This window comes from Perissodus microlepis, chromosome 7 (genome assembly GCF_051167445.1).
Source record: "Perissodus microlepis isolate ML-2025 ecotype Zambia chromosome 7, ASM5116744v1, whole genome shotgun sequence".
NCBI classification, from domain to species: Eukaryota; Metazoa; Chordata; class Actinopteri; order Cichliformes; family Cichlidae; genus Perissodus; species Perissodus microlepis.
In genome coordinates, this window is record NC_140467.1 from 46475076 (window position 1) to 46496686 (window position 21611).

General features: G+C 39.2%; 1 protein-coding gene across 4 annotated transcripts; it reads right to left on the reverse strand.

Moving 5' to 3' along the window:
• Window positions 1-1470: 1470 nt before the first annotated feature.
• On the reverse strand, window positions 1471-16005 carry znf532 (zinc finger protein 532). 4 transcript variants are annotated; one of them, XM_084935442.1, is made up of 11 exons: window positions 15727-16005; window positions 14766-15128; window positions 13427-13487; window positions 9708-12064; window positions 9199-9380; window positions 7583-7759; window positions 6146-6308; window positions 5655-5969; window positions 4998-5110; window positions 4621-4750; window positions 1471-4536 (listed from the first exon to the last, which is right to left on the reverse strand). In XM_084935442.1, the coding sequence occupies exons 4-11, from the start codon at window positions 12030-12032 to the stop codon at window positions 4033-4035; spliced, it is 3909 nt and encodes a 1302-aa protein (XP_084791568.1). In that variant the 5' UTR covers window positions 12033-12064; window positions 13427-13487; window positions 14766-15128; window positions 15727-16005; the 3' UTR covers window positions 1471-4032. The 4 variants fall into 4 exon arrangements, with proteins under 4 accessions (XP_084791568.1, XP_084791567.1, XP_084791570.1 ...); XM_084935441.1 differs by lacking the exon at window positions 14766-15128; XM_084935444.1 differs by lacking the exon at window positions 13427-13487.
• Between the last annotated feature and the right edge of the window lie 5606 nt (window positions 16006-21611).

Below are 21611 nucleotides of genomic sequence, written 5' to 3' on the forward strand. Positions count from 1 at the left end.
TCTGTGTCTCTTACAAAGAGGAAAAGACCCTACAATCACCACTTATTTTAACTACTTACTCCATAGCATGATTAAAACATTTTGTCACTGACAGCATTAGAATCTATAGAGAAAAGGAGAGTTTTTAATAAATAATAGACATTTCTTTCTGTTTTTACATTGCAGCTAACTGGTACCTTTACAGCTATGCAATACTGGGCATTAGCGGCACTTGTTAGCCATGTGCTGCAAGATACTCATAGTCATTACTGGGTTATTTAATTCTAAAAGATAACAGTGCAGTGTGGTTATTTATGTTTATTTTATGTTTTTCATGCCGATTTAGAGGATTTTGAATTGTCACACTGGGCTAAAAAATAACAATTTTGTGTTCTTGTCACAGAACACATATTTTGTGGCTTCATCAAAGGAGGGCAATCAATAAAAGTAAAAGAATAGTTTTTCTTAATTTATGTAGCAGGAAGTCAAACCATAACAAAGTGCCACAACATACTAAAAATGAAGCAAAAGCCGAGGGGAACTGCAGAGTGAAACTTTTCTAAATGTCAGTGATTCTTTTGCATTGATAGCTACTGGATTTAGTGTTGAAATAAGTGGTGAAATTGTTGAAATTTTTATATTTTTAAACAAAAACATGATGTAACACGTATAGTCATGCAAAAAAGAAGGCTCAGTTAGAATGTTAAATGTTAAAGTTCATGACAGTACAGTTAGAAAAAGACTAAAAAAGTATGTTTAGAAGGGCTGTCCGAGAAAGTCCGTCTCTATATAAAAAGAACAGAATAGCTTACTCTTGCATCTGATGGAACAATGCCCTTTGGAGAGACAAGAACAAAGTGGAGATGTTTGGACATGATGCAAAAACCAAACTCAGCAAATCAGCACAAACACCCCATATCAACTATCAGGCACGGTGGTGGAGGAGTGATGATTTGGGCTTGTGTTCTAGCCACAGGACATGGACTTCGTACAGTCACTGAGTTGACCATCAGCTCCTCGGTGTACCAAAGTATTCTAGAGGCAAATGTGAGGGCGTCTGTCTGAAAGCTAAAGCCTGCCCCAAACTGTGTCACACAATAGGACAAAGGTCCCAAACAAATCAGCAGATCAACAGCAGAATGACTGAAAAGTAAAGAATAAAGTTATTTTAATGGCAAAGTCAAACCTGAGATGTCAAGCAGATTTAAATGCTGTAGTGGGACCTTAAGAGAACTGTGAAACAAGCGTGGGCCAGAATGTTTCCACAACAAAGTGAGAGACTGATAAAGGCATGCAGAAAATGATTGCCCTAAACTTATTTCTGCTAAAAGTGGCTAAAAGTTCCCTTCTTTTTCACCTGACTCTTAAGTATTACTGGGAGAGTGGCTCATCAGAGAACTACTTGTTTTTATCATTGAGTACAATTATATCAATCTGGCTGTTAGACATTAGTCTTAATAGTAATATTAAGCAGAATCAGGTACATCAGGATGATCATGACAGGATTTCTTCCCCAGTGATGAGGTGATGTCTCCTGTGTAATAGACATCATTTATTAACATTTAGAACAATTTTGTTTACAAGCATCAGAAATGTTTAAAAATGGCAGCAGTGGCAGCAAGACACATTCTAATCAACAGACTAGTTCTCGCATGCAGTTTTACAGCGCAAGACATTTCAAGTCTTATTGTCATTATAAAACAACAACAACAACAACAAACAAAGTGAGGCTTTTTTTTGGGAAAGGCTGAGACCAAAGAAAACAATGAGCAACAATCTTGTGTTTATTTCACTGAATTGGCTGTCGCCTATTAACAGCCAAGCGTACATTCATAGACGTTTTCTTATACCTCAAAAGTTTGTTTCAGTATAATTCCTGTCAGTGAACATTCATCATGATCGCATAAATTGAAGAACCATGAAATGAAAAAAGATTCACATCCACACAATAAGGCAGCAAATTAAATGATACTCTAGTGTCCTTACAATTTTAATGTTATTGTGCTCTTGTTAGAATTACGCTAATATACTGTAAAGAGGACTGCTGTTCAAAGGAAGTCAAGTGCTTTGTCTCATATTTACAATATTTAGGTAAATAAACATTTTAAGTGAATTGTAATCTCAAAGAGCTGCCAGTTACAGTATATAGTAATGAAACATCAACTTAAAAAAATATCACAATCCTTTATAAAATACTTCCAAAAAAAATTGGCCCACAAGTGTCTTTAAAGGATATAGTAAAGTTTGACTTTATGATCAGTAAAGTTGGGAGCTTTGAACTCATATGTGACGCAGCACAGGAAAGGGACTTTACGATATCGCCAGTGTTTATCTTAACTTCACCGTCTGACAAATACAGATTCTGTAAGTGCTTCTGATGAATAAACTGCATATAAACAATGCGCAATGTTACCCCCAAATCCTCACATCAAAGCTCTCAGCTCAAGTTCAAATCAAACACAGCACAGCCACACATGCCTAGGGTGACCAACCGTCCTCTTTTCCCCGGACATGTCCTCTTCACGTTCTGTTAGGGGGGATTTTCGTGATTGATATAAATGTCCGGGTTTTCCTATATTCCGACAGAGGACCCATGTGTGTGACGTCATCCCCGAACTGCTGCTTTGTGAGCGCTTGTTCTGCACTCACAGACGGGACAGTCAGCGCGCAGCAATGCACCTAATGATGTTTAAAAGATCCCAAAGCACAAGTCCATCTTTTCAGACGAACTGCAAAAGAAATTTCCTTCGTACCGACCCAGTACTGGTAATTTTTCTTATGCAGATGAGGCATACCATTATCTGTACCATTATTTAATTCCAGAGGCTTTTATTTTATTTTTTTGCACTTGTTGACTTGTAAAAGCCTATATGGCATATTTTGTTTCACAATTCAATAACCGCACAGAGAAGGTGCCGTTTAAATGTGTTTCTTTAAGCAAGTTCTTCATGATTGAGCCAAGTGTCCTCTTTTTTGGAAATCAAAATATGGTCACCCTACACATGCCTGACAGGGGATTTATACTTCTGTGTTAAATCTGCATCTGCAGGTGTGTTGTAACCATAAACCCTTCTGAAACACAGGCGCTACGTAGATTTGCCTCAGAAGTGTAATTCAGGCATAAGAGTGCAACTCAGATACTCAACGAAATTTTCCCTTTAGTGATGCTGAATATTTTTTCTGTCTCTAGCCTGTGAATTGTAATCGACTGACGGTTACTTGTATGCTTCGTGAAGTTTGTAATGAATGTTTGATCATTTACTAAAGTTAAACCTCATAGAAAATAATCAAAAATAAATATATATATTTTTTCGCATGTTAATCGAGAAGTTGTGAAATTTTAGGAAACATAAAAATGAAAAAAAAAACTTCGCCTAGCTTTTGTATGCTGCGTCACATATTTATGTTTCCATATTCCAAACTTTGTTGATATGTTAGCAGCTTACTTTATGAAAATTCAAATGACACTAAGCTGCTTCTTTAACCGATTGTCCTGAATTGTTTGATATTTACTTTTACTCCAGCTCAAAGTTACTTCACACATGTTCTTCTGGGTGTGTTATAAAAAGTGCGGTCTTTTTGTAGAAGGTAAGTCTTAAAGGGATCCGTGAATTTTCAAATCAAGTTAGCTGCGCTATGGGGAAGCTGAAGCTTCCCACAGTTTGATATATTTTTCTGACAGACATTCATTGGGCATTGAAAGTTTAGAACACTGCTGACTGTATGAGGATTAATCCCATTAGAATATATTGTCCATACATTATATGGTCCTAGCAAGAAGACAACTATGAAAACTATTTCACATAAAAGGCTCTTCTAAAAAAGTTCTATGTAAGGCTTTAGAAACATCTTTACCAGAAACTTTGTTCAATTTCCTCAGACACGTTAAATGATCTTTGATGTATATCACATACTTTTTAGTTTGGATTGTACACATGTTATATACCACTGCATTTGCATGATGTACCTACAACATAAACACAGTCAGTGGAGGTACTGTAGGTTTAACAAGCTGTTTAAGTTGAATTGTGGAATGAGTAAAAAGTGTCTCTTTCACTTTTCCGCTGCACTTAGTCTCTTTGCCTTTATGAATGCCATCCCGTGTGTCCTCATGTGAGTGTTCAGGTTTCCCTCCGTTTCAAACATCTTCCCACACACCTTACATTTAGTGTTTGGTGTCCCATCGCTGTTCTCATCAGTAACATCGAACTGGTTCTCTCTTTGACTCTCCTCATCTTCCTTGCTCCGTCCGTTATATCGGCCAAGGCCTTGAGGCTCCTTCAGCCGGTGGACAATAAAGAGGTGTCGGGCCAGTGAGCGGTGGGAGGTGTAGCACAGGCCGCACTCTTGACACTGGTAAGATGAGCCGTCAGACTTGTGCTGAGGAATGTGCTCTTGGAACGCAGCAAAATCTTCAGTGGTGAAGCTGCAGACAGCACACTTGTGAACTTTGAGGATGTTCACCTTAAGCCTCTTCAGTGGCTGCGAGATAGTGCCCCTGGAGTTCAACCCTGGATCTCCTTCATCATCTTCTGTCTTCCTTTTGGGGCCGAGGCTCTGTAAAAGACATTATGTGAACGTTAGCTCAGAGATGTCATGAATGTCATGAAGTGATTTCCTTCTAAAATTGTTCCACAGTACCTTTTCTTTGTCAGGTAAAGCCTCCATGTTATGAGTCTTTCCTCCTACATCTTTAACTCCATGCATCAGTTGAATGTGCTGATCCAGCAACACTCTTTTAGTAAAGGACTGACTGAGAGCTGGGCAGTGCCTGTAAAATCACAATTTAAAAAGGTAAAAGCACATTTAAAAAAGTATTTCAGACTTTACTACATACAAGGCACATTGCATTGTTCTGATGCTGAACTTTGTAAACCTGTAAAATCCCTACAAGAAAATGAGAGTTGGTCATGGAGACCATGGACACAAATAATTTCTTACTTTTGCTCATTTACAGAGTGAGACTTGCTCAGGAAATGTAAACATACACAAACAGTTGCAGAGAAAGTGATACTCACGGGCAGGTGTAGACCTTCCGCAAGCCCTTGTGCTTGAGACGATTGTGTCGGCAAAGGCTGTGGGAGGAGCTGAAAGACTTGTCACACTGTCGACAGGGGTGCTTTTTCAACATCTGCAGAGGGAAGGGAAGAATGTCTGAGGACTAAATCATACAGACCTAGAGACTGTTTGGCAACTGCCTGGAAACCACCACTTGCTAGGGAAAATGATTATTCCCTACCAGCTGCAAGTGGTTGCTACAGGTTTGCTAGCAGTTGCTGTGGCATTGATTGCCTAAGCACCTGACCTAGAGTCAGTGGCCCCTAGTAACCACTGGATGCTAGGGAAAAAGGTGTAGTCCTGCACCCAGTGGCATGTAGTTGCAGGAAGTTGCCTTTTGTCACTAGGTGAAATTGCTTGCAAAGAGGTATGTGATGCTGCACTGCAAACCTCGTTTGGAGTTGTTTGCATGGAAAATGGTAACTGCCATGAAGACCATTTGTCTTCAATTTAAAAGTTTCCCCTTTTGAAACATGTTGGTTGCAGTGGCAATGTGCTTCACTATGAAGGTGAATGCTCTCCATTTCTGGCTCAACTCATTTATCAGCACTAAGCAAATCTTAAAAACAATCATTTGGCAAATCTTAAACTTTCTTATGAGAGTGGCAGATATTTACCTTGCCATGTTCTCGCCTCATGTGCACCACAAAGAGCTCCCTGGAACTGAAGAGGCTATTGCAGTCTTTACATGTGTATCCTGAACTGGGAGGGCTCTTTAAGTCTTCTGAACAGTTACTGTTATTTTTCTTTACTGACAAAGCTGAAGGTTTCTTTTCTCCCTTGTTTTGACCGTTGATATTTCTACCATCTTTGTTATTATTACGGGGGCTCTTGCTGTTGGTGCTGTTAGAATTAGTGGGCTTCGTGCTCAGTGGAAGGTTGATCCCCAGGTTTGGCGGGCCCTCCGTGGTCTTCAAGGTTCCATGTATGGCCTGAAAATGAGCCATGTGGGCACAAAGTGTAAAACATCTACAGTCTGACATTTCTAAAGTACAACTCATGAGATTAATTGGAAGTTACAGTAAAATGTTTACTTTCAAGTTAAAAATATTCATACAAAAATGAATCCTATTGCACAAAAATCAAACTATATATTTTTTATGCCTACCTTAATATGATCCAACATGAGCTGTTTTTGTGCATAGTGCATGGAGCAGTCGGGACATTTAAACACTGAAACTTTATGATTGATTATATGCTGGTCAAAGTGTGTGTAGAGGAGGGACTGAAGAGTAAACACGGTATCGCACATGGAACATTTATAGATCATCCTGAAAGACAGACAGAGAAGTATTTAGGGATGGGAGCTGTTCAAATGCTACTTTTGGGTTTACATCATGCTTATAATTAATGTTGGTGCCAGTTCACTACATATAGTATGAAATATTCAACTCGAGGGACATTAAGGCCAAATGGGTCAAGGACAGCTGCTGCTGAGCGTATATATCATCAGAACTGTTAATGATGGGTGATGTAAGTAAGTAAGTGAAAGGTTACTGTGTGGAAAAAACAAACCAAAGCTAAGCCACCAAATCTAAAACACACAAATCCTACTACTGATGAAACAGCAAAGATAATGAAAGGCATTGGACATGGGTATTGGGTTACATTGACGTGTGCCTGTGTCAAAGAAAGCTTACATACATTTATGTTGATGAGTAAACCATGAAAACAATTATTATATGGGTATATGACTGAGATTAATTTGAAAACCCAGCTCTGAAAATCTGTGTGAAATGGAAATACATGATAAATATTGGCTCATTTTGAATTTGATGGCAGCAACATTGGGGACAAAAGACTGGAAAAGCCTAACCCTTAAAACAAAAAGCTGGAGGAGTATCTTGTAACCAATTAGGTAACAAATTGGTAACATTATTTGGTATAAAGAAGTATCTTATAGAGGCAGAGTTTGTCAGAAGACTGGCAGGGGTTCACCTATTTGCAAAAAATACAAATTGTGAAGCAGTTTTAGAATTAATTAATGTTTCTCAATGTAAAATTGTAAAGGCTTTTGAATATCTTAGTATTTGCAGTACATAATATGATCAAATATTCTGAGAATCTGGAGAAATATCTGTGCACAAAGTACAAGGCTGAACCTCAATACTGCATGTCTGCGATCTTCAGGTTGTCAGACTACACTGCTCATTTACAATGGACTTAAAACTCTTATTGGAAAACATGGATGCTGCAGAGGAGTTAAATATAACACAAAGAAGACCCAGAACTGTCTCCTCAGTTCCCAGATATTTTTAGACTGTTGTTAAAAGAAGTGGTAATTCTACAAAGTGTTAAACTTGGCTGTGTCCCGAGTTTTTTGGGATGTGTTGCTGCCATCAAATTCAAAATAAGATAATGTTTTTCTTAAAATTGTACATTTTGTCAGTTAAAATATTTGATACATTTTCTGTGTTCTATTATGAATAAAATATGGGCTTATGTGATTTGCAAATGACTGTATTTTTGCAAAAATATTTTCAGAATTAGGTTCTATTTTACATATTTTTGTAAAAGATGATAGATACAGCATGTGAAGACCTACTTGGGCTCGCCTGCCTTCAGTCCTGGATGCTGTGTATATGCATGTGAGTGTGTTCCCGGTGCAGACTTGAAGGCCATGGGGCAGAGAGGACATTTAAAGAAGACCTCACAGTGAGCACTTTGTATGTGGGACTTTAGAGTTGCGACATCAGCAAAGATCACACTACAGTGGATACAGCTGGAGGGACAAAGAATGGAGAAAGGAAGAACAAGTAAGATATTGACTCAAATTACATTTTATGAATCAATTCAGCACATTCTCCTAACAGAAACTTTGTTGATATGAATTCAAAATGGTCATTGACTTTGTGCCATCAAAAGTCTAGCACCTTAGTCTGCAAAAGACTTGTGTCAAACTTGGACCTGGTTCTTGAGTTTATAGTAAAATATATGAATAAATGTGCATAAATGTGTTTTGGAGTTAAATATAAAGACCAATACCAGTTTTATATTGCATATTAAAATACACGATAGTTAACTTAGGCCCCAGTCACAAAGGCCTAAAGACTGGCTGGCAACCATTTAGCAACCATTAGTCATGAGGGAAAAAAAGCTGTTGCTGGCAGTTGGTGTGAAATCAATAGCTGAAGCCCCATTTCTGCTGGACTAGAGACAGGTTGCCAGGACCACCAGGCAGCCATCAGTAAATGTGTGTATTCTGTGAGCAACTGAGATGTGGGACAGTTGTAAAGTGAAATTGGAAGAATATATGCTGAGCTGAAAACCTTGTGATTTCAAACTTTAACCCAGGGTCCAGAGGTCAACATGAGGTTACCAACTGGTCTCTATGCATGTGTGACTGAAGCTATAACTAGTATGTGGAAACAGCGGGAAATGACCAGCCTGACAAATCTCTCTATAATCACCTTTTAAAGTACTAATTGAAGTAGAAATACAGATATCGTCACATAGAAATAGAAAATACATTTATATTTTTGGATTGTTAACCTCTGGTCTTGGGGATAAAAGTTATTTTTTTGTATATTGAGCTGATTTATGAATTTAAGTTAAAATTGAAATGTTCTGAAAGTGCATTTGCACATAGTGTCATGTCTATGAAGTTGATAGCACTCTTAATTGATAAGCAATTACAAGTCATATCAACTGTAAAAAATATCATCAAGAGACCAAGAATGTAATAAAATGTATTATATCGTTGCAGATTTTACCTTCATGGCCAACTGTTCTTTTAATAACAATTTGATTGACCAGGGTCATAATTGAACTGAAATTGCTCAAAGACAAACTTTCATTTTTAATGGCATGTAACTTGGGTGACTCATATGGCGACAGTCCAATTTTTTCTCAGTAATTTTTGTTGTGAATAATATCACTTTTGGGGATATGGGATTGTCAAGCTGCAGATGTTTTAATAACTGTAATTAGAAATGACACTATAAGTGCCACTTTGAATGGAAAGCAAGAACAAGAGACATTTTATTCTGTGTATGGCCACTTTCAGAAAATCATGGTGCAACGTGGCTTCATATTTTAATCAGATTTCACACTATGCATATAAACATGTGGGTCTCAATAGCACATGTTTTGAAACAAAAAACAAAAAACTATGTCGCATAACAGAAGACAAAAATACAAGTTTATAAAGTTCTAACGCACCAGTAGCCGACTCTCCGAGTGTAATGCAGACAGTTTTTGGTCACATGTGACTGGAAGTGGACAGAGCGACAACTGGCACCACACTCAGGGCAGATGTAAGGTGATTTGTGCTGGTGGATCCGCTGGTGTGACAAAAAGCTGCACTGATTTGGGAGAAGCATTTGGCAAATGGTGCATGTTTTCTATGGGATAAAGAAAAGACATTAAAAAATTGACTTTTTCCCCCTACTATGTTTAGAAAACTGCTTCCAGAATACATCATGTTATTTAACTAAAATATTATTAATGCAAATTAATATATACTGCAGGTTAAATTATTTTTATATTTCTTCCTTACATGTATCTTGGCATTTACAGTCAACTATACACTCTACCCTTTATATAGAATGCCTTGTGTTTTCATAGCATGGTATTTTCTGCGGCTTTTGTAGAGATTTTGTCAAATTGACCGGAGTTGGCAAAAATAGCTTCCCTCATATCCTGTGGTGATGTACGCATTACATACACACCTGACTTCTGGGCTCCGATGCTTGTTGATAGTGCATTGCTAGTGAGTTGTCATCCTGGAACATTTCGTTACACTCCAAGCATTTTAAGCTGTGCCTGCAAAGCTTTGATGCGTCATCCTCCAACGGCATGGCTGCCACAACAGGTGCACTGCTTGGAGCTGAAATCACTGCAGGTTGGTTCCCAGCACCAGATACCTTGTCTTGCATTTGACCCGCAGGCGCATGTGCTTGAGTGGTAGTGGTGGTGCCATTAACGCTGTGTGGTCCTGCAGCTGATGTACCAATCATCTGATCTGCAGGGATGGGTTTTAGGATTAGGTGTGAACACTGCATTACCACCCCTTTGTCTTTGTGACCCCTAGCATGAGACAAGAGGCTGCATTTGTTATAGAACACTATACTTTTGGCACAGTGGTTGCAGGTGACCTCGATCCGCACACTGCGGCGCTCGTAGTGCTGTGTCAGGCTCTTCTCAAGAGCAAATGAATCTCCACACTCCAAGCACTTGTAGCCAAGTGAGGGTAGAGAGATACAGGCTGAGGTTGGTGGGGAGAGGTTTGGGATGTACACAGGGACAGGATTCATGCTACTCAGGACTTTATTGAAGGCATCCACCACAGAGCTTTGAGAACTAGTGAACACTTGAACTCTAGAGACTTTCTTTGACTGCTGACTGGTGAGAATTGTCTGCTGTTTTGCTTGCTGTGATTGCTGATGTTGGGGCTGTTTGGACAAGGTGTGTTGGAGATCACAGGCAGCAGAGGAGACTGTATGAGGCAGAAGGCTGAGGTTACTAAGATGGACTGTCTTTGGCACAAGTTTGGCATTTGCCAGACTAGAGGCAGGTACCATGACAGTCTGTTGTTGGATGGCATTAGCAGCTTTCAAGATAGCACTGCTGGCACTTTGTACTGATGCAGCAGGGATGACTGTTGCTTTAACCGTTGTGTTGTTAGCCAGCTTAAGGTTGATAACTTGGGAACCAGCTGTCTTGACTGCTGAGACTGGCAGGAATGCTGTTGCAACAGGTTTAATTGTCATTTGCTTGGTTATTTCAATTGAAGGTCTCCCTGTGGTGGTTAATAATGTGGTTGGAAGGCAATGTCTTGTTGGAGATGAAAAAATTGCACTAAGATTAGTGGTTGTCATGACAGATGTGCTGTTCTCTCTTTTTTTCAGACCCTCAGGATCAAATTCTGGAAGGACTCGGGTGACTGTACGCTTGATCTGTCCAGTTGAGGTTTTGATTGTTTTGATCCTGACTTTTGGGATAACTGGGGTGGTGTCTGTGTTTGAGGCAGGGGAACCTTTGCTGCTGCGTTCACTAGTCACACTAGGGGGGCTGTCTGGTTGTCTTGTAAGCAGTCTCTTTGCAATCTCCATGGCTGATTCCTGATCCTGTGGCTTCTCTGGGACTCTTGAATTTTCTTTGACCTGTGCTGGTTCTTGATGTGTTGTAGGAGAATCCAAAGTACCTAAGTCTTCAGCACCAGCTTTTTTGGCACTTAGAGCAGCTATGGCTGCTATACAAGATGAAAGTTTTGTTGAGGATTTGGATTTGACTTGTGAAAGGCTGGATGGATTACCAAGTCCCGATGACTGCCCACCTTCTTGGCACTCTTTGCTATGAGACTTGGGCATTGTTTCCTCAAGTTTCCCTTCAGGTAAAGTTGACTGAGAGAGATTCTTGAACTTACAACTTCTAAAAGTACCACTGTTATTGTTGTTAAGATCAGGCTTTTGGTCTCCATTTGTTTTGGGCTTGGAAAGACTTTCCCGTTTAGCAGATTTGGAGTTCCGCTCCCCTTTCCAAGCTGTGTGACCTCCCTGCTTGTCTCTTGGGTCTTCTACCTTTTTCTCATCATCATCAAACTCTTCTGTGCTGGAAATTGGGCTAAACTGATTGAAGGTACATGATTCATTGTTCATTTTCTGGCCTTCCTCTCTGGGAATTTTACATCCATTCTTCGTGTATTGAGCCCCAGTTGGTATTGTGGACACCAAAATATTATGAAGTCCATTGTGAACAGAAGGGAGTCGGGAATGGGAGTGGAAATGCCTACCCCTCTCTGATTCAGTCCCACAATGTTCACTTGTGTCTAGGTTTCGTGTGTTCTTCACAATGACACTAACACCTACATCATGTGCTGCTGAGGGGTGTTGGGCCTCATTCTCACTGTTAGTCACACCACCACTGGTTTGCTTGAGCTGTCCATCGTGGTCATCTTGGTGGCCAGATTCAATAGCGGCTTTAGGATCCACCATGTCAGGGATGTCAAAGGCCGCCAGCAGGTCATCAAAGTCAGGCGTCTTCATATCTCCCATATTCCTGCTCCTGTTCCAGTGAGGTGATCACCCTAGAAAGACAAAAGTATCAAAACATTTTATTATGCTGGTCTTGGGAGCTACAACCTTTAACTCTGTTGTAATTGTTCTGTTTACAAGCGTGTGCAAGTATATGAGAATTCTGATCAGGTCAGTCATACAATGATGGCATGAAGCTAGTCTTAAAAAATTGGATACGGAAGAAAATGTGTTCCATTTATATTTTTGTTTGCTTCATACATTAAATATAAATATGTAGAATTCAGTCCTATTTCTGTCATAACTTAGTAAGTTCACTGACTAGTTTTAGACAGGTACACCAGGTTGTAACACACCATCCACATAGTGTGTAGATGTGATGCTGTGATGACATTAAAAACACTTTGTTATTAAATAAATAAATAAATAAAACAATAATAATATTTCTCCTCTTAAATATCTTCATGCTCAGTACTTCATTACATCATTACAACATCAAGTGAAATAAACTAAAAGTATACCACAGTGCTAATTATGTCAATTTTAGCTCTCGTCAAGAATTTGCTGAATTATGGTATTATGCCTCAACTATATATATATATGATTTTCCTTTTTCAGTTGTCACTGTTCAGCTAAATTTTGTCTTGACTAATATGAAATAAAATGTTCACAATAAATTGGCTTGGTTAAATAATTTGTTTAAATATAAACAGGAACACTATGTGTCTGCTTATCATAATCAAATACAAATCAGGAACATATTCTTGGCAGTCAGGTGAAATGTTTTGTGTTTTGAACATCTTTTTTTTTTTTAGGAATCAGCCTTTATTTTTATTACAAAAACAATTTAAACAAGCTATGATGGGGCCTGTCTGAATGTAGCCTGTTATGAGTGTTGGGGACAAAAGGGACAGCTAAGCTGCTCTGCTTGTATGTGCAGCTGAATCAGTGCTGCTGTTTCATCCAAATCTACAGGAGCCAACGTTCCACAGACAAACCCATATCCTTTAACCTGGACTTGGATTGCAAAATAAAGAATTCCCCATGTAATTCATATTGTTCGCTGGTGATGAAATGACAGAGAAAAGGAGAAATCTTATGGGGGGAGAGGGCAGGAAACATATGCAGTGAGGGAAAAAATGGCTGCTGAGCTGTGTGAAGCTGCAGCAGAGAGAGAAAGGCCTGGTGGAAAGAACAGCTAGTCACAGCCATGACAGGCAGAACAGCTTGACGTAGAAACCAAGTGAAGGTTAAATGCAGGCAAATATGTCAAATACACAACATAGAACCCATCTTGACAACACCAGTTTAATAGACGTGCATTGTTAGCACTTGAAATCGACACAATATGTAAAAGAGTACTAAAGTCTAATAAATAATAGAGGAAACATGCAAGTGAATCAGCAACTCCTCACCCTCTTGCCTCCGTCCCTCTCCAGCCACTAGCCAAACCTTCTTTCCTTCCTTCTTTCCATCCTGAAACAAACAAAGTCACAATACTACTAACCCACAAAAGCCATCCACCACCCCACCCTGCCTGAAAAAAAAAAGAAAAAAGTCTTGTTTCTTCCCAGCCAGGCAAAGGCCCAGAATACAGGCTCAGGTTACATCCCGCGATCTGGTGAGTGATGGTGATCTTGGTAAAAATCGTCCTTAGTCATTCTCTGCACCACTCGAGCACACAGACATGTAAACAGAAAACAGATAAAGCATGCTCCTATGTGTATGCATGTGTGTGTATGTGTGAGGTAGGATCTAGGCTGCAGATTCTCAAGACTCCCAGCCAGCCACGTCCCACTGCACTCGTCCCTTCCCAAGTCTCACTGCTCCCCTCACACTGAGCTGTGCTTCGGCACGCTAGCGCTCGGACATCCAGCCAGCATTTAGCAGGAGAAGCGGGGTCTGTGCTTGTGCTATGGTTGAGCTGTGAAGGTCTGCCATGAAGCAGCCTAGGCTATCTCTATCCCCATGGAGCACAGAGACAGCATTGTTCCTGTGAGCACTCTGACTGCCTCAAACTGGTTTCAGCTGGTTCCGGTCACCCAGCATAAAAGCCTTCTGCTGCAGACAGAAGCAGTGTGCTCACCTCCCAGGAAGCACTGCAACAATTCTCACTAAACCAGGTCCATATTCTCAAAGATTTTATAAAAGAACAAGGATTAAGCTATTACCATTTTACAGGTGGACACTAGTCTGGTTGCTTGCACAGCTTTGAAATCAAGCCAAAAAATACAAATAATGGAGAAGAATATGATGATTGGTTTGAACACAGATGTTGAAAAAAAAATAGTAGATAGATGCCAACAAGACTTAAATGGTAAAATGACATCCAAATGAGCCTTTATGATAGCTGCTTACTAATGCACTGAGAAGAAGAAGGAAGTTTAAACAATAAGGATAGTAGCCAAATCTTATACTGCAACCTTGGCCTGTTCCTCAGACCCATCCCTCAGTACTTTACCCCCAATCATGATAGTAACCCCTCTGAAAACTGAAGACTTTGATGTGGCCCCTAACAGAATTATTCCTATCACTGTGATATAATGACAGGAAGTGTAAACAAAAGTAAACATGGGCAAACAGGCCGCACATGCACCTTCCTCCCAAAATTTAATCGCGTGCCATCCCCGCCACCACATACACCCCCACAGAGACGCACAGGGACATAGACATGCACTGTCATGCATATATATATATATATATATATATATATATATATATGTACATACATATGAAAAGGTAAACTTGGCATACCCTTCTCAGATTTTTTTTTCCCACTCTGAGAGATATTGAGTGGAAAAAAGTCTTCCTTTGGAGGCCTCAGCACCTGCCCTTACTCAGCCCCAACCACTTCAGCTTCCATCCTCCATCCTCAGCCCTCCCTTCCCCCTCCTCCCACTCTCCTTCCCTGGGTCAGTCCTAGCTTTCAGTCCCAGCCCAGGCCTCGTATTATCCTGAACCCCTCGCCACCACCACTACGGCCGTGCATGAAGGGACGGATGGAGAAAGGGGGCAGTATTCAGCGGGCGAACCAGGCCTTTTGTCTCTGCCTGTGCAGGGGTGGGGTGGGGGGAGGTGGTGAGAGGACTCTCCACTTTGGCTCTGAAACAGCAGCAGCTGGTGCAGAGAAAGAAGAGAGCGAGAGAGGGAGGCAAAAACACCGGGAGGTGGGGGAGGCGGAGAGGAAATGGAGGAAAAGGAAATGAGCGCGAGCGTATAATAAGGGTCTGATTTTGTGCACCGTGTTCATACATTTACGCTACAGAACACAAATATAAGTCAATAAATGATGTTAACACAGGATCACCGCTGATGTCCATGTTCTGATCCTGCACATTTTTTTCCCAGTGATACATAACACACAGAAACAAAATGTATAAATAGCCCAGGCCTCTGTTTAGGCCAACTGTCGGTCTGTGCGCCGCTGCCAACGAGACTCTTGTCTGCGTTTTTGTTGTTAAACATTAAAGCATTGATGGTCAAACAGCTGCCCAGCTTTTAACGGGACACAAAATATTCATGAGGTGTGACTGCAATGCAAAGGACGTCTGCAGACATGAGCTCAATCATCCTGATCTGATGATTCTTCTAGCTCACACAGCAAAGCACAGAAATAACATACCAATGACAAGCTAATCACAAGGTATAACATACAACATCGATGACAATACGTGTGATAAAATTGGTGCGCAAAATCAAATAGCTCATAACCTACCTGGCAGACTGCAGGAAGAGGCTTTCAGCAGAATAAGACTGACTCTCTTTGGCCTGCTACCAGTCCTTGATACATCTGGCAGAGCCACCAAAGGCAGCCTCGAATGCTGCAGCTTAAACTAATTATCCTTCATTATGTAAGCACCATGCCAGATTTATTCGTCAGACAACACAAATGCATTTTTTACACTGAAAGGGGAGCTGGAGCTGAGAATGTATATTATAAAAAGGCCCTCATGGTTCCTCCTGTCTCTCTACTCTGTGACAGATTCAGTGCAGGAGAGGAGGCTGAGGTTGCTCCCCACCCCCTAACACAGACAAAGTCACATGACGTCATGTTGTCTCCATTCATGCAGGGCATAAGAGGAGCTGCTAGAAGCGAGCCATCTCCTGCCCCCCCCCCCCAGATTTCCTGTTTGAGATATTATCACTTGAATGTGTTTTCCCAATGCTTTAAAGGGAGGCAGAAGAAACACCAACAATGTATTCCTGTTTTGTTTGACACTTTTTCTTATTTCTATCATGTAATTATGGAGTTACATGATATAGAGTATATAGACTATTATAAGTGGCAGCTACAAAAACATCTGACTACAGTATCACTTTACAGTAGGTACAACTGGGTATTAAAAAAATGAATAAAGGACATCCTAGTAGATAATGAGTGCTTCAGTACTTCCCTATAAACTGTGCAGGATGCTGTGTTTTTCTTTTCTATTCTTTTTTTAAACTGGAGAACCAACTGGAAGATATGTTCAGTGAATCATAGATAATATTTGTTCATGCATAGTTCTAGATGAGTGTTGACCCAGATGCAGGACTTAGCAGACTGACGTAACTCAAAACCGCAGCTTTGTTTTAACACTGGTAAAACTGTGCAGGAAGCAAAAATCAAAAACAATATCTGAGCTGAACAGGAACAAACTGACTTGAGGCTAAGCAGACGGCATAAAACTCATACAGCATGAGGGAGGACACGAGAAAGAATAGAGGGAGACACAGACGATATATACACGTATATTGTCATATACAGATAAACAGTGTAGCCACATTTACCCATAATGAAATTCTTTGGCTCGTGCTCCTCAGCTTTACATGAGCATATAGAAAGTGTGCAGTTATATTTAAGAAGAAAATAACAAGAAAGGAACAGTAATAATAATAATAATGATAATAATAACAATGATAAAGAAAAAAATGACAAACAAAATAATAAAGTATTAAATATTTAGAGAATTTAAGACAATTGTTGGTATTTACAGTTTGTGCAAAAACCTGTGCAATGAGCATTTAAGTGGCATTTGTTGAAGTGACAGTGTGTAGAGTAGTGAGTGTGTAATGGTGTGTGCAGAATGTCAGCAGTTCAAAAGCCTGGTGGCTTGTGGGTAGAAACTATCTCTGTGTCTGCTAGTGCGGGTCTGAATGCTGCTAAACCGCCTGCCGGACGGCAGGAGTGTGAAAAGTCTGTGGCTGCGGTGGCTGGGATCAGAGAGGATCCGCTGTGTCATACCAGACGAGACAAGGGAAGCAAAACTGAACATCACCCACATGAGACAGGAGACTATCAAAATAAAACAGGAAATAACACACACTGAGCCCAGACCAAGACAACTTGACAAACAGACATGAAGATATGACTGACAAAAGGATAAAACAGATTATAACAGGAAAATTAAGGGATAAACACAGGGACCAGGACAACAGATTTATTAACATGAAAAGACAGAGAAACCAGTCAACCACGGAGGCAGAACACACAGAGAGCAGAGAGACTTCAGCAGTAGATGATGATGGCAAGACAGAGAGGTGAGAACAGACTGGACATGAAAGGGAAACTCACATAATCAAACAATAGTCAGAAATACAGAAATATAAATAACAAAACTTCAAGGCAGTCAAGGACTTGAACACAAGATTCTCATAATTTTAATGAACAATCTGTCCATCTCAGAGCCTGGTTTTGCTGGAGGTTTCTTCCTGTTAAAAGGAAGTTTTTCCTTCCTACTGTCACTGAGTGCTTGCTCAAAGTGGGTTGTTTGATTGTTGGGGTTTCGCTCTATTAGTGCTACATAATAACATTTTATTGAACTGAATCAAATTCATGAATGGGAATACAGAGGGCTCAAACCATGGTTACACCCAAAAAAAAGGAAGATCGGAGTCTGCAGTGTGGGAAAAAAAATTCTTTGGACAGATGAAATCAAGATTAACTTGTACATTCATTAAACAGTGAATAATGTATGGGGGCAGTGTTATGTCATGGGGATGTATGTGTGTATTCAGCCAAATGCCCCAAAACTGAGCAGACAGTGCTTCACAGTGCAACTGGATAACGAGTCAAAGCAAACTACAACAGAAACCCAAGAGTTTCTCAAGGCAAAGAAATGTGATTCTTCAGTGGCCAAGTCAGTCACCTGATCTCAGCCCAGTACAGCTGCTTTTCAGTTACTGAAGACAAAACTGAATGCAGAAAGACTCACAAACAAGCAGCAACTGAAAGTGGCTGCAGTAAAGACCTGGAAAAGCATCTCAAGGGAGGAAGCAGAACATTTGACGATGTCCATTAGTTCTAGACTTCAGGCAGTGACTAGTCGCAAATGATTGTCATCCAAGTTTTAAAAACAGTTCCTTAGGGTTACAATTATGTTATTTTGTCCAGTTAATTTTCAGCTTCTAAAAATAGGGGCATGTCTATTAAAATGGTTTTAATTCCTTTTGTTAAACCCCTTGAATTAAACCTGAAAATCTGCACTTCCATCATGTATTGATTGTTTGATTTAAAATCCACTGTGGTGAAACAATTTTACATCATTGATCTAAAATGGATGGACCTAAATGTAATCATTACCTGCTATTTGTTGAACAAATAAATACTACTAGATACTACCTTTTAGTAACACAATACCAGTGTAATTTGTAATAAGGAACCACTAAGAACATTTGAAATATGATGCATTACTCTTCAAGGGAACACAAAAAGACTGGTTAATGTTGGAGTAATTGTTTATGTGTGAGTACTTTTTCAGGCTGTTTACTGTTTGATGCTGAGTAAATCGGAAACTATTTACAAAGAAAGGGAAGACATGAAATCTATTCCTGACAGGGATTTTCTTTTCTCTCATTGTTCTTTGCCTTCATTTAAACCAAAACTTTCCAACATTTTTCATTTGTAATTATTATTATTATTATTATTATTAGCTTCTTTGACTCATTTGATGAGTTAGAGCAAGCCATCATGGCATTTGTATCAAAACAACCCACTGTAGGTTCCTTATGCAATAAAATGAAAGCAATATTGTGTTTTTGGCTTTCTGAAAAGATTTCACACTCAAAACTGTGACAAACACAAAGCAAACTATTCATTTTAATGAACGCTGCCAATGCGTCATATGACATGATACTCACAGCTCAAAACTCATATTAAAATAATTATATACTAAGCTGAAAAAAATACTATATAACAGTAATAACAAAAATTAGATTGTAGACTTATCAAACAAGTAAAATCAATAGTTTCATGCCTTTTGACATCACATATTATACTTATATTGCAACTCTTAGTTCAATCACAAATTTAGTCTTTTGTAAATTCACCCCACACTGCCATCTGCTGTTTAAAATCCCAACAAAGGGAGCGCAATATAGAGTTTACAGTTGAACGTGTTAAGATTTTTTTTTTTTTAATGATAAACATGGTAGGGTATGGCAACCTATGGTGAAGAATTGCCTTTTATGCTTGAAAACTACTAATAAAACTTTCAAAGTTCACTTTATTCAGTCACAACCTATAATTATTACCTTCCAAATACAAAATGCTGATTGATGTGGACAATTATTCTTTCAGAGAAGTGGTTTAAGTTGGTTTAATTATGAGGCTGAAAATGTAAAAAAATAAAAAATAAAGTGACCTGTAGTATAAGTGATCAAATCCTGGCAATCAGACATGAGTAGGTGTTAGTGAATCGTTGAATGAGTTAATGAAAACCTCCTTCACTTCTCAGTGTGGGGTAATCCAAAGTTCATACTTTCACTAGGTGGTAATGTAATTTCATTATGTTTTTTTTCATCTTGTTCCTTTTTTTGTTGGTAAAATGTTCCAAGTGAGCAGTTACAGTAAAAAAGGTGAAAGTGATAAATGAAACTATGGCTTTATGAATAACCTCCGACTGAACCTTGTATTTCTTGCATCTTGCATATTCCTGGTCTTTTTTTTTACATTTTTCTTTTTGTTACATGGGCTTGTTGTCTTCCATAAAAATAAACCAACAAATATTTGATAAGACGCTGCACTGTGCGTCCTATCTGTCGCTGCCCTTTAAACATAGGTGACTCATCCTGCTTTGTTAAGGTCATTCTTGAATGAGGATATGATATTAGGAGCCATACGCACTCGAATTTTCTGCTGGGTTGTGTGTGGACTTATCCAGATGGAACCCTTAGTCTTTTCAACACAAAATTGTATTTCCCTGCATGGAGTCCTTATCTGTCCTCATCATTTCTGTACCTCCAGCAATCTGTATGTCAATAAAGTCATGAAAGGGATCAGTCAAGCACGAGAATTTCACACGGGTACATACGTGGGTGCCTCACTGTGTTTGAGGACTGCCTAATTCACACTGCTGACCTTTCCGTGCTCTGCAATAAAGTGTGCCAATAAATTAGTTGGACTCTTCATTAACAGGATGGCAGATGTAAGTAAGCACACAACAGGTGTCAAAATATTCATCACTCTTATTTATGGCATCTTGTAAGAGCCGTTGGTTTTATTTCATGTGTGTGCATAACTTTCTGTGATTTGAAAATAAAGCGATAGTTACAAATTGTTAACATGCAGAAAACGTGAAGACAATTCGATGTTGTGTAAAAGGAAGAAGTAAAAGTTGAAGGATTTCCTCCTATGTTTTAGCACACAGTCACTAATCTTGTGTTAGAGTAGTGTGCGTTTTGTGCTGCTGTATTTGGCTCCAGTTGCTTGTGAAAATAATTCCTATATTTGCATTTCAGCACATTCCTTTGCTTTACTTTTGGATTGTATTTACATTTCAAGGAAATTCCCTTGAAAATATAATATTTTTTAACAGGTTTTAAATTCACTTTTTTTTTTTTTTAAATGCAAAAGTGTGTGATGTGTCAAATAACTGTGATCTGAGTATTGACCAAAATAACCGATTACTACAAGCAAGCAACTCTAATCTGGTAAAAGCTGTAATTGAATATTGTAGGTCAAAATAAATGCAGTTTTGAAGCACTAGGGAAAAAAATCTTCAAACAGTAACCAAATGAAAACACCCCTCCCTACACATAAGGAGTTTTCCTCGGTTACAGGTGGTAATAGGAGTCATGGATAGCCATTATTTATTTTTTGTGAGCTGTTTTTTTTTTTTGTTTGTTTGTTTTTTTGCATCAGCATGTTTGTATTTTATGCCGCCACAACTTAGAAATTGCTCTATATACTATTTAGACTATTGAAGTAACTTTTTTCATTGGGAGTTTGTGCTGCAGAACTCCCAGAGTAGGAGCCACTGACATAATCTATTATGGGCCAATACTTACAGGGAGTTACAGGAGACAGATTTAAAGAAGTAAACAAGTAAGAGTAATATCCTCAATTCCTATTAGCCAAAAGAAATAAAGACATTGACTGATAAGTATCCATATAGTGTATTAAAGAAGAAGAAAGGTTTCCTTTTCTGAAAAGAGAAATCGGTGTGCATGCATTCTTTCTAATGACCAGCAGGGGGCAGTTTCTCTTACTCTGAAAAAAAAAAACAAGTCTCATTGTATAGACTGTATATGTATAACAGTTCTCACATGTGATGTACTTTATTACCTGAGTAATAGCGCTCTCTGAGGTAAGAAATATTATTAACATAATATCCTGCTTTC